The sequence below is a fragment of the Xiphophorus maculatus genome, chromosome 14, assembly GCF_002775205.1.
Source record: "Xiphophorus maculatus strain JP 163 A chromosome 14, X_maculatus-5.0-male, whole genome shotgun sequence".
Classification (NCBI taxonomy): domain Eukaryota; kingdom Metazoa; phylum Chordata; class Actinopteri; order Cyprinodontiformes; family Poeciliidae; genus Xiphophorus; species Xiphophorus maculatus.
Window position 1 is genome coordinate 18444901 of NC_036456.1, and position 14674 is coordinate 18459574.

Below are 14674 nucleotides of genomic sequence, written 5' to 3' on the forward strand. Positions count from 1 at the left end.
ATATATTGATGAATGATGAAAACAAGTTAATACTGGGGAACGGAGAAGGAATGACGCTTAGCTTCCAATCAAACAATCCTCTGAACCCGATTCAGGTCAAAATCAATATGATTTTAGACGACTGCATGAACATTTTGTTTATGTTGGCTCTTTAGTTATTTACTGATGCTGTTCTTTTTCCAGAGTAGATTGATTATACGCCAAATAAAATAGGAATTTGGTGCTCAACTCTAAACACAGGATCTAATATTTACATACATGTTTATGATTTATTAACTGAATGTATCAATTGTTGTGTGGAGCAATCAACAAGATTCTGGTTTAATTCTGGGTGGAGTTTTCACAATTCGTATCAGATATGGAAGAGTTTCTATAAATTAATCAACAGCGTAACCCTCAAATGTAAAAATTGTTGAAGTTGGAGCTTAATAGTAACCCGTTTCTTTACATTTTCTACTTCCAACAAGAAGGACCCTGCTCCAAAACGGACGCCATTAAAAATGACTAAAATTATTCAGCTAAATGGTAAAAACTTGGGAGTCATGAACCTTTTCCAACAGATCAAAGATCGAAAACATGGATCCAAACTGGGTCTGGAAGGCTAAACCGGACCAACATCAAACCAAGAAATCAACCAATATAAACAAACTCTGCAATGTCTAATAAGATGTCAGATGTGATTGAGGTACAACTGGCTATTAATAGGAGTGAATGTAAATATTTGAGCCTGTATGTACACTGCAAAAACAATTAAAAGTATTAGTTCCACTGACAGATTATTTCACTTATCACAAAGCATTTTCTTGTAAAAAACACAAATCTACCAGTGGAATTAATACTTTTTTTAAAATCAGTATAAAAGGAATTATTTAATTAAAACAAGTTCCTATATCTTACCAAAATGTTACTTGTAGGTTAGTTTTATCTTATTTAAAGTGTACAAAGAGATTTGCACAAGAAACTAGACCAAAAAGAAATACTTTGTAAGATTTTGTGTTTTTTCTCTGTGGATTAGGTTTTAAGCTGTGCAACCATTTCAGTTTTCTGCTGTAAAGTTATTCCACCTGTGGTGAGTGTATGTAAAGTTGTGATCTGAACTCTAAATGTGGCATCATAACACTGATATCTGGACCTCTGAAATATGAGGCGAAATGGTCGAAAGGATCTTCCAGAACTTTCAGGCACAGAGGACAGGGAAACGCGAAGGAGAAACTGGAGCGTGGGAAACCGATTCAGCATCATAAAGCGTTAAAAGAGAGGAGGACAAGAATAAGTAATCTAAACTTCTGGATTAAAAATGGTAATAAAATAAAGAAAAATTAGGATTAAAGCAGCTTCTATGTAAATACAAACAGGGAATGATGGGGGATTGAGCAGATTATAGCAATCCTGCGACTGTTTCCATAAGGCAGGGAGAAACATTCGTCATCAAGAAGCTGCAGCTTGTCGACACAAACTGGACAACTCATTCAAGTTTCACACCTGCTGTCTTGAGTCAGGACATGATTTAAAGCTTTTCAACTGACTAGAGGCTGAACCAGCACAAGTATCTGGTCTTAAGCCACAGAATCAAAGAATCAAAATGACTCGTTACACTGCAGAACATGAAGAGACGGGAATATATCTATGAACGGCAATGAGACCATGAGTAGGTGAAAAAAGAGGGAGCGGGTCAATAAGTTGGGAGGAGAGAGAAAAGCTTGAGCTGCTTTCCGTCTTTGCAGAAGGAATAAAAACAAACGCACACAAAACAGAATCCTGAAAAAAGCCTATCAGCATCAGGACTTCCACCTGGGGCTCGTTTCTGACGCCGTTCAATCCCCCACCCCAGAAAAACGCTCCATCATCCACACACACGCACAGCTTTTGAAAGTCGTCGCCCATCAGTGGCAGCAGCCGCCGCAGTGGCTGCCGCCGTGGGTGTGGCCGGCGGACGCCTCGCCGTGTTTGGTCCGTCTGCTCAGGATCTCGTAGGAGCAGTCGTCGCCGCAGCAACCGGACATGCTCGGCGAGGTTTCGTCGATCTCAAATCTGTTGGAGGAAGAAAAGTTTGTTATTAGTGCATCAGAGGCGGCAGAGTCTATTTTTACCCATAATGCTCAGCTTTTACAACAAAACAGAATGTTTGAACTATAAACTCAGCTGGCAGTTTATAGGCAGTGTGTCGAGTTTATAGAGTCAGGGTTTCTACAGGTTTCACCAACTCAAGTTTAAGACTTTTTAAGACCATTATTAGTAAAATTTAACACCTAAACTGCAAAAACACAAAATCTTACCAAGTATGTTTGGGCTAAATTCTAACACAAGTATCTTAGTATGATTAAACAAAACTAACTTCTGAGCACAATAAAGGAGCTTGCTATATCAATAATAAAGTCAATAATTATTTAACAATGATGAAAAAATACTAGTTATAAGTTAAATAACCTGCCAGTGTAACTAGTACTAGTTATTGACTTAAAACAAGCTCCTATTTTTTGCTGAAAAGTTACTTGTAAGTTAGTCTTGTCTTATTTCAAGTGTACAAAAAAACTAGAAAAAAAAATACTTGGCAAGAGTTTGTGTTTTTACAGTGTATATTGCGACAGAGATGTACAAAAGAAACACAAGCTACCAAAATAGTAAAAATTCTGGAGGGTTTTGTGGCTCTTGGAGCAGTTTTGTGCTTTTCACATGACATATTGCTCTATAGCTAGCTAGCTATAGAGCTAATATTGCCAGCTAGCTTGCTAATACTTTCTAGCAAGTATTAGCAAGTTACCGGTAGCCTACCGGTACCGGCGGTCACAGAACGCATTGAGTGAAGATGTAAATAATCCTGCCTCAACAAAATGCAACACCTGTGATTACATTTTAATTACCAACTTGCATTTTCTTTAATAAATTTAAAGAACTTAATTTAAAGAAATTAAGGCTTTAATCTTAATTAAGGCCTTAATTTTAGATAAATGAAGTCACGCATTTTTAAGACCATAATCAAATAAATGTAAGACCTATATCGCAACAGAAATGTAAAAACAGAAATGCTGTACATTTTTAGGGGTTCTTTTGTGGCTCTTTTAAAAATAAAAAATCAGTCTACAATTTTTCTTTTAAGTCAGATAAGATTGTGCTCTGTAAGAATTACATCTTTCAGTATTTATTGAAATTTGTCCATAACCAGCTCTTGTACTCACTGTAGAGCTTCTCTGAAGAACTGGTAAGCCCCGTGGTTGTGCTTGAAGACCGTCAACATGACCTTCTTCATCTGCGTACTGAGTGGAAACAAAAGGACAAACAATATTAGTTTATATATTCACCACTTGGAAATAATAATCAAGATCAAAGTACTTGCAGGCCACACAAAATATATATATATTTTTAAAGAATAAAACTCCTACATCATTGTAAATTTGTTTTATCATCTGCTCAACAACAAACATATTTTAATGAGATGAACAAGATAAAATGAAAACCATTAACATATAAGCCATATTTTGTGGAAAAATGAAAAAGTAGTATGAATTTTGTCGAGAAATGAAATGGGAATCAAAGCAGATCTGAAAGATCAAAAAAAAGGTCTTTGAAAAGTTTAATGCATCTAAAACTGCTCTTAAGTAAAAGTTGCTGAACGTTTGTAGTCCTACTTACTTTTTTAAAAACAGGACATTTAAAACCTGATTAACAAAAGACAAATAGTTTGTGTTTTCCATAGCATTGGCCATTTTATGGTTAGAATATGTCAGTGATTATCTTACACACAAGCAAATAAATAAAGATTAAAACATGTCTATCAGCTGTCTGGTTAAATTTGTAACATTCTTGATTTGCAGTTGAGGGGGCCGCACAAAATCATTTCAAGTAACACAAATGGCCCCATTGGACATCTCTGATTTAAAATGGACAGTTTAAGTCTTGATGAAGGAAGGGGAGGAATCTAAGGACTCTATGTAAAACCGTGGCTGCGGTCTTCACCTGTTAGCGATGAGCTGCAGTATCTGGATGAGGAACTTTCCGAGCCCTTTCCTCCGCACTTTGCTCTCCAGCTGCGCCTCGTAGCTGAAGAACAAACGACGCATGACAAACAAAAACAAAACTCACTTCCGGGGTCTTTTTTATCTGGACATCCGGAGCATCCTACCAGTATAAAACCTCTTCCCCGCACTCCACGTCGAATCGGAAGTGGGAGAAGGCCAGGGGGGTGGAGTCTGCGTCGCGGGCCAGCAGGTACCACGCCCTCTCGTCGTTCATCTCCTCCCTCTTTTCCCTCTCCTTCCATCCCCACTCGCTCTGCTCATATCTGCAGCGACAGCAGAGAGGAAGCTGCTCTGAAACCTCACAAACTCCAGAGAGATTTTACAATCATCTCCACTGGATTGGAACAAATTAGGAAAGCAGGAGAAACTTTGCTAAAGAGTAAGAAAAAAAAGAAGACGAAGCAATTGACATGACGCCACAGCAAGATCTCAAAAAATGTGCAAAGAATTAAAGTTTTTCATTGTTTGTTGGTTTGCAGTTTTGTTTGATTGTGATTATCAGACATGTATGTAATTAAACACTAACTTGGCTTTTCACAAATTCATAATCTGTTAAATTATACTTGATTACATCCAATGTCCAGGGGCTGCAGCTGGAAATTAGCATTTTTGTTGTAACCTGGCGTCATACATCGCTGCTTTTCATAAAAAGGTTAATGAAATGTTGCACATTGTCTCTGTGTAAACAAACAGTAAACAATATGACGCCATAATGGTACAACACAGAAATTTTTTCTTATTTCTAAGGAAAAAACTAAATTATGAGAATAAAGTAGTACAAGACAAGCCATAACAATACAAGAATAAAATCAAAACTATGAGAATAAAGTCAAAATATTGAGAATAAAGTAGAAAAAATACAAGAATAAAGTGAGAATGAGAATGAAATAGAAATAATACAATAATACAAGTCAAAACTATGAGAATAAAGTGAAAATAATACAAAATAAAGTCAAAATATTAATAAAGTCAAAATAATACAAGAGAAGAGAGAAAGTGATAATGAAGAAGAAACAATACAAAAATAAAGTCAAAATATTGAGAATACAGTCCAAATAATACAAGATTAAAGTAAAAAAAGCATTACAATAAGGTGAAGATAATGCAAGAATTAAAGTATTTAAGTAAAGTTTGTTTTAAGTGCATTTTCCCAACTGACAACATTTAATCTTGTTTTCCAATCATTTCCCACCAAATCGCTCCGACCGCCGGACTTTCGTAATGATAAACCCGACACTTTGAGGTTCAGTTCCTCCAGGTGAGCGGCGTTCACTGCTGATTGGTCGGTTACTGCCGAACCCACTGGACGGACTGACAGGTGGCGTCATGCGAATCGATCCCGTCTGTGTTCAGTTTTCTTATCTACCATTGAACCAAACTTCTTACAGCGTCTGCATGTTGGCTCTGGTGAGTTCGAAGGCCCACTCCACGGCCAGCGGGTTGAGCGACGTCACCCTCTTGCACTCTATCTGCAGGTTCAACCTGCACCAGACGGAAAATCATCAGTTCAGCGGCATCAGAGACGAGGAAAGCTGGAAAAAAACGTGCGGAAACTGATGCGTACCCGTTTCTGTCGTACTTTTTGAAGGCTGGGAAAGCAGCCAGAGGATCGTCAAGCTGTAAGGAGGAAACAATTATCATTTATTTTATCATTAAGCATCAAAACACAAACACCGTCCTGGTGGAGCCAAAGCCAAACTTTTTCCCACTACTCTCATTTCCATGGAACAATGATACCAACTATTATTTTAGTAATCGACTAATTTAATCACACTGTTAAATATCCTTTTGAAAATACTAATAAACATATAATTAAATTCCTTTTTTAAATCAGAAAACAAACATTTTATTGTCTGACAGGATTTCTTGATCATTTGTAGCAAAGGATGAATTTATAGCTTAAAAATTATTCTAACAGCAACATGGAAAGATCAGCTATTTCTGCTTAATTTAACATTAATACAATGGAGATGATTATTTTTTTAATCAACCAATTAATAATTGGGCAGCAAAATGTGCTTAAAATTTTTTACGTTTATTTTCTATAAAATTTGAACACGGTGAAGCTAAAACTAGGAGGAGTTTTGGCTTGTAAATATATTTACAGATAAAAAAACTTTTTTTTTCCATCTTAAATGCAAAACGTTTGTTTCTGTACAGTTTTGGTTTAATTACTGATCTGAGTGTTTTGTTTTTTCAGTAATTGGCCTTTTTTAGAGTCTGTATACTCCAGTTTATCAATTACTAAATTAGCTGCAGATTATTTCAATGATCGATTCACCACAATTAATCGTTTCAGCAATAATCACAAGAAACAACGAGACAGGAGAGTTTAGACGATTCCGCAGTTTATTTATTTGCTTAACGCCGCCGCTGATAGCAGGAATACAGAAATGTTTGTTAAAGGTTTGTAGGGGAGCAGCTGCTGTTCAGCCGGTGGATGATGCTTGTAAACAATCTTCACCAGATTGTTCAAATTCAAACACAACTGGTGGATTTAATTGTGTATGGAGAGGCATATGGAGTGTTAATTGGGGCCTGCCCATAGCAATGCATAGGGATGTAATCCCTATGCATTGCATGGCAGGCACCTATTGTTCTACACCTCAAAATAACTGGCGCTTCCTACTACCGTTAATGCGGCTCGTACCGCTGCATGCCCCCTCACAATATATATATCAATACGTGCGGCTCAATCCCGTGAGGGGAGCTATTACTTTTGTTGGCATTTCGAGTAACTGTGGCGACATAATTAACAAAAAACGAGCCAAATTTAACTCAAAACAAAAGTCTAACTGACACAAAACTGTGTCAGTTAGACTCAAAATAGACATAGAATTTAGTCTGCCTCTCTGAACTGCTCTTTAGAACTACAATGACTGAAGGTTAGAACTACAACATGGCGGACACTGAGTGCCTACAAAAGAGGTCTGAGCTGAATGTCAGAACTACAAACATGGAGGAACTGTCAGTTACTACAGAGGAGGACTGAGCTGGCCTTTAGAACTACTTGTGTTTTGGGCTTTTTATAACTGATTTTACCCAACCATTGTTACACATGATATTAGTTTAGCTCTTTGAAATGAAGCATACTGAAAATTTCAAAATAAAAGCCTTGAATATTTTTACATCAGATAATTGCTCTTTTTGGCTTTATGTGACTTTTTTATCCAAAGCACTGTTACACATGGGATTAGTGTGGCAATTTAAAATTAAGCTTAACAAAAATTTCAAAATAAAAGCCTCAACATGCCCCTGCGGTTAGTGCACCGCCTACGGCGGTGCAATAATATTATTCTGCATTATCTTTTTCTCTGAGGTTAGGGAACTGCCTTGCGCAGCAAGGCAGTTCATTAGCATTAGCATTTTAGCTTTAATAAGCTATTAGCTATTTATTTTACTTTTTAGCCATGTTTAGTATACTGAATGGAGTAAGTCCATTATAGAAAACATCCTAGTGATGTCCCACATGCTACTGACAGCAATCACGCTAACATTAGCATTTTTGCTAATTTTAGCTGATACACTTACTTTATCATACTGAATGGTGCAAGTCCATGTTAGTAAACATTCTTGTCAATCTCCACATGCTATTGATTACGTTGCAGCTTTCTTTAGCATTGATGCTAATTTCTAGCATCAGAACGCTGGGTCCAAACCGACGGGCACGCTTTGGCAGGCCCCGGTTAAATTTCTTCAGGAATTTTCTAGTTATCGATATTCTTTTAGTACCACATGCCATCCATCCGTTCATTTGAGCAAATACCTTATTGGCTGCGTCCACCTTTGCACACACAGCGTCCATCGCTGCCCTCTCCTCCAGACGCCGGGCTTTCTTCTCCTTCGCTTTGTTGGATTTCCTCTGAAAAAGCAGAAAATAAGGAGGAAATGAGGGCAGACTACATGACTTTATGGAGCGAAGATAAGCGGAGGAAAAGTAAAAACACTTTTCCTCCAGAATGAGACCAATCATAACATGGCATAAAACTATTCTTAAATGTTTTTATCACATTTTAATTGACAAACTTTGATCTAAACTATTACTAGTGTTTGGTTTTCTGGCTGGAAGGTGAACCTCCAGCAGGTTTTCCTCCTCATTTGTGTCGCATTTGGGTCCATCTTACATTCGATCAGCTTTCTTGTCCCTAATCAATCAGGAAAGAGTCTCCACAGCATGATGCTGCCACTACCATGTGTCACAGTGAGAACTGTGCATCCAGGGCACAGGTACGTGATACGGACTTAAAAGTTTTATAACAATATTTTGTGGTACTGCAGTGAAAACAAGGAGTAAAAACTAGAAACATGTTCCATTACTTTGTTTTCTTTTTTCTCATATTTATCCAAACGTGGAAAATAATTAAATAAGAGTCCATACTTTTCAAGATGTTTTATCTTACACTTCACAGTATTGCTAAACTGTTTTGGTGTATCATATGAAACCCAGTTAAAATACAATGAAGTTTGCCGTAACGTGAAGATTAGTATGGATGTTTTTAAAAAACACTAATTGTAATTTTATTTAAAAGAAAAACAACATATATATTAATAGCAGAAGGAAATTAAATGCATCTCATGTAACAAAAGTTTCTTCAAAGTTTATCACATTTGGTATGACAGATATTCTAACAGACTTGGGTAGAAATAATTGACGAGAATGAGGAGGAAATATTACAAAAAGTGATTACATTTAGCAAAAAATATATGAATTGGCCAAAAAACATGGTAAAGTTTTTAAAATGTGTATTGCACATTTTAAAAGCCTGAATGTGAACTTCGTTTTGACCAGATATAAAAGTCCTCACTGCTGAGAGTCGGGCTGAACAATTGAATTAAGCACATCATGAACATTTGATGCAATTATTCTGCTGCTATGTGATAAATATTAATAGCTTGTTTTGCTGCTTTGTGCACAATAAAGTAACAGTAACATTTATTTTTTACAAATACAAAAATAAATAAACCAAAAGAATCTAAAAACATGAACAACCCAGAAGATTACAAAAAAAATATGATCAGATCCAATGAAACTGTTGCATGTTTGCATCCATCTATGCGAACACGCTAGCGTCTTTTGTTGTGGGACAATTGGGTAGATGGATGTTGGAAGGATGGACAGACCTGGATAGACTGATGGACATAAGAACAGACAGATTCACAGAAAGAGATGATTCATGTACGATTTGATAAATAGTCAAAGAAAAGATGGTGGACAAAACAAATAGATGATGGAGGGAAGTGAACAGCTTGGCCTGTCATAACAAATTTTGCGGGACGATAAGCAATCCCTTAAGTTATTGCGATAAACAACAACATGGTTGTTTGGAAACTATTTTTAAAACGGCATAATAATGGAAGAACACATTTTCAAAGATCATTAAACTTTAAGTGCTAAAGAATATTTAACTCTGGAACTGGAAGACGTTTTCAATATCCCCAAAAAATAAACAAAACAACAGAAACAACAAATAAAATGAGTTATGAAGTTTCTGTAAACGAAATTGTCCTTTCAAAAAAAGGGCGAGATGAGACTAAAACACCAAATATGACTTTTGTCATTTAGTTTTTGGTAGAAAGAGAGAGAAAAGGAAAAAACAAATCATGCTAATGGAAATTATTGATTTTATTCTAATTTATCATGCGATTAATTGATTTATTGCTTATTGCAATAGGCTTAGGGACAGGACAGTTTGACAGATATATAGACATCTTGATTGATGGATATGTTGATTGGACATAACTACTGGACAATGAAATAGGAATTGAAGGGGGAAGAAATACATATTTTTCATACTTATTCTGTGGAAAACACTTTAAATTAAACTCCACACTTTTTCCAAAGCCTTCAAACGTGAATATCATCCATAGCATCATGTCCTGCTAGTACAACAACTTGTGCAAGCAGCAAGAATGTCAAACCCTGATCTAATTTCTGCGTGTTAATAAAGTTTGTTGTTGTGTGTTTACAGTGCCGAAGTGATGCGTTCGCGTTCCACCAATAAACAAGCAGGAATTAAGCAAGAAAAGTGCTCCACTCCGAATCACTCCTCGTGCAGCATATTTATTCAGTTTAAGCTGTAAAAAAGAAAATACAGCGGTTACAGTAGCGCTCCCAACATCCGCTGCAACAAGTTGTCCTCTCGGCAATGGCGGACTCCTACAGCCTGCCAGAGCGTCACCCGCTGTTGCATGTGGTACTACAACAAATACACATGCTCTCTACTGACATCACTGTACATCTACAACCAACATACTTTCATTAACTCAACTGAACTCAAACAATACATAAGTTTAAAACACATGTTGCGGCCCTATTAAGCCGACCCACCGAGCCCACATAAGCGCGAGCCAAGCGTGAGCCGTTAGCCTCGCTACTTTAGCCTGGTGCTAACTCCTGCTTTATATCTAGCTCAGTAATGCAGCTATACTGAAGCGCCTTTGTTGTGTCATTCCGTACCCATCGGAGGCTACTGGCGTTACGAGCTATACATTCTAATACTCAGCTTACCTGTAAAAAAGAAAATACAGCGGTTACAGTAGCGCTCCCAACATCCGCTGCAACAAGCTGTCCTCTCGGCAATGGCGGACTCCTACAGCCTGCCCGAGCGTCACCCGCTGTTGCATGTGGTACTGAGCGCCCTCCGATGGCGAAACCAGAACATTGTTAAATCTAATAAACATTAACTCTAATAAACATTGTTAACTCTAATAAATTCTAACGCTAGGCTGTGAGTGATCATCACCAAAAACAAAATGTGGGGGGGGGGCTAGTTTCATGACTCACTTTCCTAGTGCCACACAGGCCTGAACAGACCCAGGAACAATCAAGAACTGGAATGCACGCCGAGTTGCCAACTTTAGCTCAGGGAGCATTAACTGTGTACCAGGCACAGACTGAGAAAAACACGTGGATGGGTTTATTACGACTGCAGGGGAAAAGTGGGGGAACAACCAGAAGTTTGACTGAACACGTTCAGATTGTGTCTGTTAGGAAAGAGGCGAAAAACTCCCAGAAAGCTTGACATTTTTTGATTATTAGCAGGTGGGTGAAGGCAACACACTCGGGCCTTTGTGGCTAACACAGCCTGCTAATAACATCACAACACACTCGCACATAAATGTCAGAAATGTGACGGGAAATGACGTGTTAATAACAGGGGGAACTAGGCAAATTATGTATGAGCTAACACTACAATGCTAACTAAGCTGTCTGGATGAGGCCAAACACCTTTAGCTACATCCATCCACCACCACCATCATCATCTTCTCCTTTCATCCTCTTCCTCTCATCATCACTCACATTTCAAGGCAACATAAAACAACAAAAACATAACTCACCCCCATTTTTTTTTTTTTTTACAGCTGTGACTTATCGTTTTCTTCCAGGCAAACACTCCTCTATTGTCCCGGTGCCGCTCAGTTATTATTAGTACCGTGACTCCGACCGCCGGAGGAAAGAAAAAAAAGGGGGAGCAGATTAATGTGACAATGATAAATAAGGTGCTAACGAAGCTAGCTGCATACGTCGCCGACTGTTGGGGGTGAAAGAAAAGTGGCGGCCAGTCATAAAATCTGACCTAAATCGCAAAGAAAATCTTTTAATTGCTATGTAAGCGGTCGCATTCGCGCCAACACAGCGACGTTGAATTCATTAGGGCTCCTTCCTCTACCCCCCCTCTACGCTTTCTTTCTTTCTTTCTTTCGTTCCTCCTCTCTGTCCCGTGCTGCATTCACTTGTTCCTTCTCCCATCGGAATTTTCAAACTCCACGCCCTAACTAAACACTAAACGCGTCCAAAGCCCGATATTTTGCCTCTAAGCAAACTTATATTTTAAATACATGTAAATTTACACCTTTGTAATATGTAAACGTGTGGCTTTTATCACTTAAGGCAGTTATTAAGATAAATACGTATTTTATTCAACTGAAGGAGGCGATCCCTTTAAGAAACAGACACATCCTGGTGTATCTGTGTAAAGTAATTTAAGAACTGTCTGTTAAATAGAAACATGAGTATGAGTACTCCTGATACTCCCGATAAAGTAGAAAAGCGAAACCTGTGACAACTTCTGAAATATAGAACAACTGTAATATCTTCTTTACCTCGAACATGATCTTGCATTACGAAGCATAGAAAGTGCTACGTTGATAAATAACAGTTACTTTTGTCCACTTTCACGCAGTTAGACTGGATTACATGAAATATCAGACATCAACAAGTTATAAAGAAAAAATGGTTCCTGGCAGCGGTGGGATTCGAACCCACGCCCCCGAAGAGACTGGAGCCTTAATCCAGCGCCTTAGACCGCTCGGCCACGCTACCACACACACGTGCTCTCCCAGCAGGGATGATATTTAAGTGGTGCCAGGACGGTTCAGATAATATTTCGGCTTCTGAGATGCTAATCCAGAATGGGATAACATCCTGAATACAAAAAGCAGTTTTCAGATTATGATTTTGATATTTAAGTGAAGAACTTATCCAAAGCAACATGGCTCTATATAAAAAAATACATACCTTGTTTTGTATGGCTAACATCAATGCAATAACTAGCATAGTCACTGTGGAGGAGTTTTCTCTCACTGTTGTTTGCCAAATTGTTTTAATTCAGCCATATCTGAGTTTTTCCGAGTATGATTGACCTGTTTAAGGTAATGTCTCAGACTGATTTAAGTCCAGACTTTGAGTAGGCCATTTCAAAACATTGACCCATCAAGTGGGTAATAATGTGCTGCTGTAATTTGATCATTGTCCTGCTATATAAAGTGTTTTTGAGTAATCCTATATGTCACTGTAAGTGTTGTTTTTCAGTAAAATTATGAAGCACCGAGACTTACAACCACTGAAGCAGCAGTGTTCCACATCGACCACTAGATGGCGGTAAAGTGGCATTAAACTGCCAAATCCCACTCCAGTCCCAAAGAGTTTAATAATAATAATAATAATAATAATAATAATAATAATAATAATAATAATAATAATAATAATAATAGTGCTTGAGTGGAGCTTGGAGCAAAAATGTAGCTTAGTGCCATCATAACTTTAATGTATAAAGGTCATAAAAGATATGATTGTTGTTACTACTTCTGTTATTTTTAATCTTTTTGCTGTACAGTATCTTTGAGTGCCTTGAAAAGCATTTTACAAATAAAATGAAATGTAATTATGATAAAATTATAGATTTATGGGTTTTTTTGTATTTATATTTTTCTATCTTTAAAATTATGCTAATTCAAGCAATAGGTTTTGCCCCACAGAGCAGAAACTATTTCCACCATTTTTATTTGGATGATCTGGGAGAACCTGGTTGACCTTTGATTAGCAACCCTTAAGCTATTTATTATTATCTTTAAAATAGTGATGACAAAGCAGATTGCTGCACAAACATGCACTAACTTCATACAAAAAGGTGTTTGACACCATTTCTGTTTTTTAAAGATTTTTAAGAACATGGACAAGGAGCCACTGAACTCCACTGGAGGCAAGGGTGCCTGACTTATACTTATCACTTCAACCTGTCTGGATATTTCTGTGTATACTTGAAGAACTCCCAAATTACTTATCTTTGGTTAAAGCATCAAATTGGCATTGATTGAACAACATTGCTTTTGTGCCTCAGCATGGGGTGTAAAAACATATTTTAGTCATTATGACATTGGATGATCACCTATCTCTTGAAATATCTAAATAAAGACTTTGTGTAGGGGTTTCTGTGAATCTCAGAGCACTAGCAGCAGATCTCCACAGCAGGCAGATGGCCTTGTCTCCAAACCCCGCCTACAGTCTTTTGTCCTCAGGGAATCTGTCTCAGAAACACCTTTTTTTCCCAATCGTCAGTAGAGGGCGCAGTGAAGCCCATTTGAAAGTGAGGCCTAGTGTTTATTGCAACAAGCCTTTTCTATTATTGCATGCTGCAGCAGGAGAGGCCAGATAGTTTCTGCTCAGATGTTCTTGTCTCTGTCAGTAAGCACAGCGGCGCAGGGGAGGAGGATAAAATGCAATAAAGACCCCTGACCACCTCCACCCACACGTATACTGTTATACCTGTAACTACAGACACACTCAGCTGGATGAGGAAGGGTGGAAACAGGGGGGAGGATGAGTAAAAGAATCAGCAGTGCAGTGTGGAGAGGTCCAGAGCAGAGTGGATGAAGATGGGAATGAGCTCAGAATTGCCTAGACTGGGCGTCTACAAGCCTACAGTGTGCTTCCTAAGAAGATATCTGCCCTCAGGACTGAAACCTTAAATCAACTCTGGTCAATTATGTTTAATTTGCTGTGTCTCGCAAAACTATTCATACATTTGGTCATGTTGCACTCAAACTTCAGTGTGTTTTTCTAGGATTTTATGTAGCAGAGCCACTGTCAACTGAAAGGAGACATTTTTCACAAATAAAAAAACGCAAAAAGTGTTTAAAATCAAGTGGAACCAAATTGCTCTGAGACGTCGCTCAAAGTCCAACCTTGTGTGATTTACTATCAGTGTAAATATACACGCTTCATGAAGACTTCAGAGGTTTGCTTTGCTTTGTTTCTCCAGAGCAGTACATCACGGGTTGGTACAGTTTGGTAAGTTATTTTATCTATTTTGTGTACAATCTCCTTCAGTTGTAGATCCATAGGACAACGGTACAGTTAGGGAGGAGTTACCGGCGTC

General features: G+C 37.9%; 1 protein-coding gene and 1 non-coding gene across 4 annotated transcripts; both read right to left on the reverse strand.

The window, feature by feature from the left end:
• Positions 1 to 931: 931 nt before the first annotated feature.
• naa40 (N(alpha)-acetyltransferase 40, NatD catalytic subunit) lies at positions 932 to 11712 on the reverse strand. Of its 3 annotated transcripts, none has more exons than XM_023347131.1 (8): positions 11355 to 11712; positions 7783 to 7878; positions 5581 to 5633; positions 5403 to 5498; positions 4121 to 4279; positions 3955 to 4038; positions 3177 to 3254; positions 932 to 2031 (listed from the first exon to the last, which is right to left on the reverse strand). In XM_023347131.1, the coding sequence occupies exons 1-8, from the start codon at positions 11358 to 11360 to the stop codon at positions 1884 to 1886; spliced, it is 720 nt and encodes a 239-aa protein (XP_023202899.1). In that variant the 5' UTR covers positions 11361 to 11712; the 3' UTR covers positions 932 to 1883. The 3 variants fall into 3 exon arrangements, with proteins under 3 accessions (XP_023202899.1, XP_023202900.1, XP_023202901.1); XM_023347132.1 differs by lacking the exon at positions 11355 to 11712 and adding an exon at positions 10525 to 10626; XM_023347133.1 differs by lacking the exon at positions 11355 to 11712 and adding an exon at positions 10095 to 10193 and having other exon boundaries at positions 7783 to 7881.
• Positions 11713 to 12257: 545 nt separating this feature from the next.
• trnal-aag lies at positions 12258 to 12339 on the reverse strand. The gene has a single exon. It is a non-coding gene; the product is annotated as a tRNA-Leu (tRNA).
• Positions 12340 to 14674: the final 2335 nt, after the last annotated feature.

Coding starts and splice junctions, on each gene's coding strand:
- naa40 (XM_023347131.1), bottom strand. Junction 4,280..5,402: donor AGAGCCAACATGCAGACGCT/GTAAGAAGTTTG, acceptor CTGTCGCTGCAG/ATATGAGCAGAGCGAGTGGG. Junction 2,032..3,176: donor TTCTTCAGAGAAGCTCTACA/GTGAGTACAAGA, acceptor TTCCTCCAACAG/ATTTGAGATCGACGAAACCT.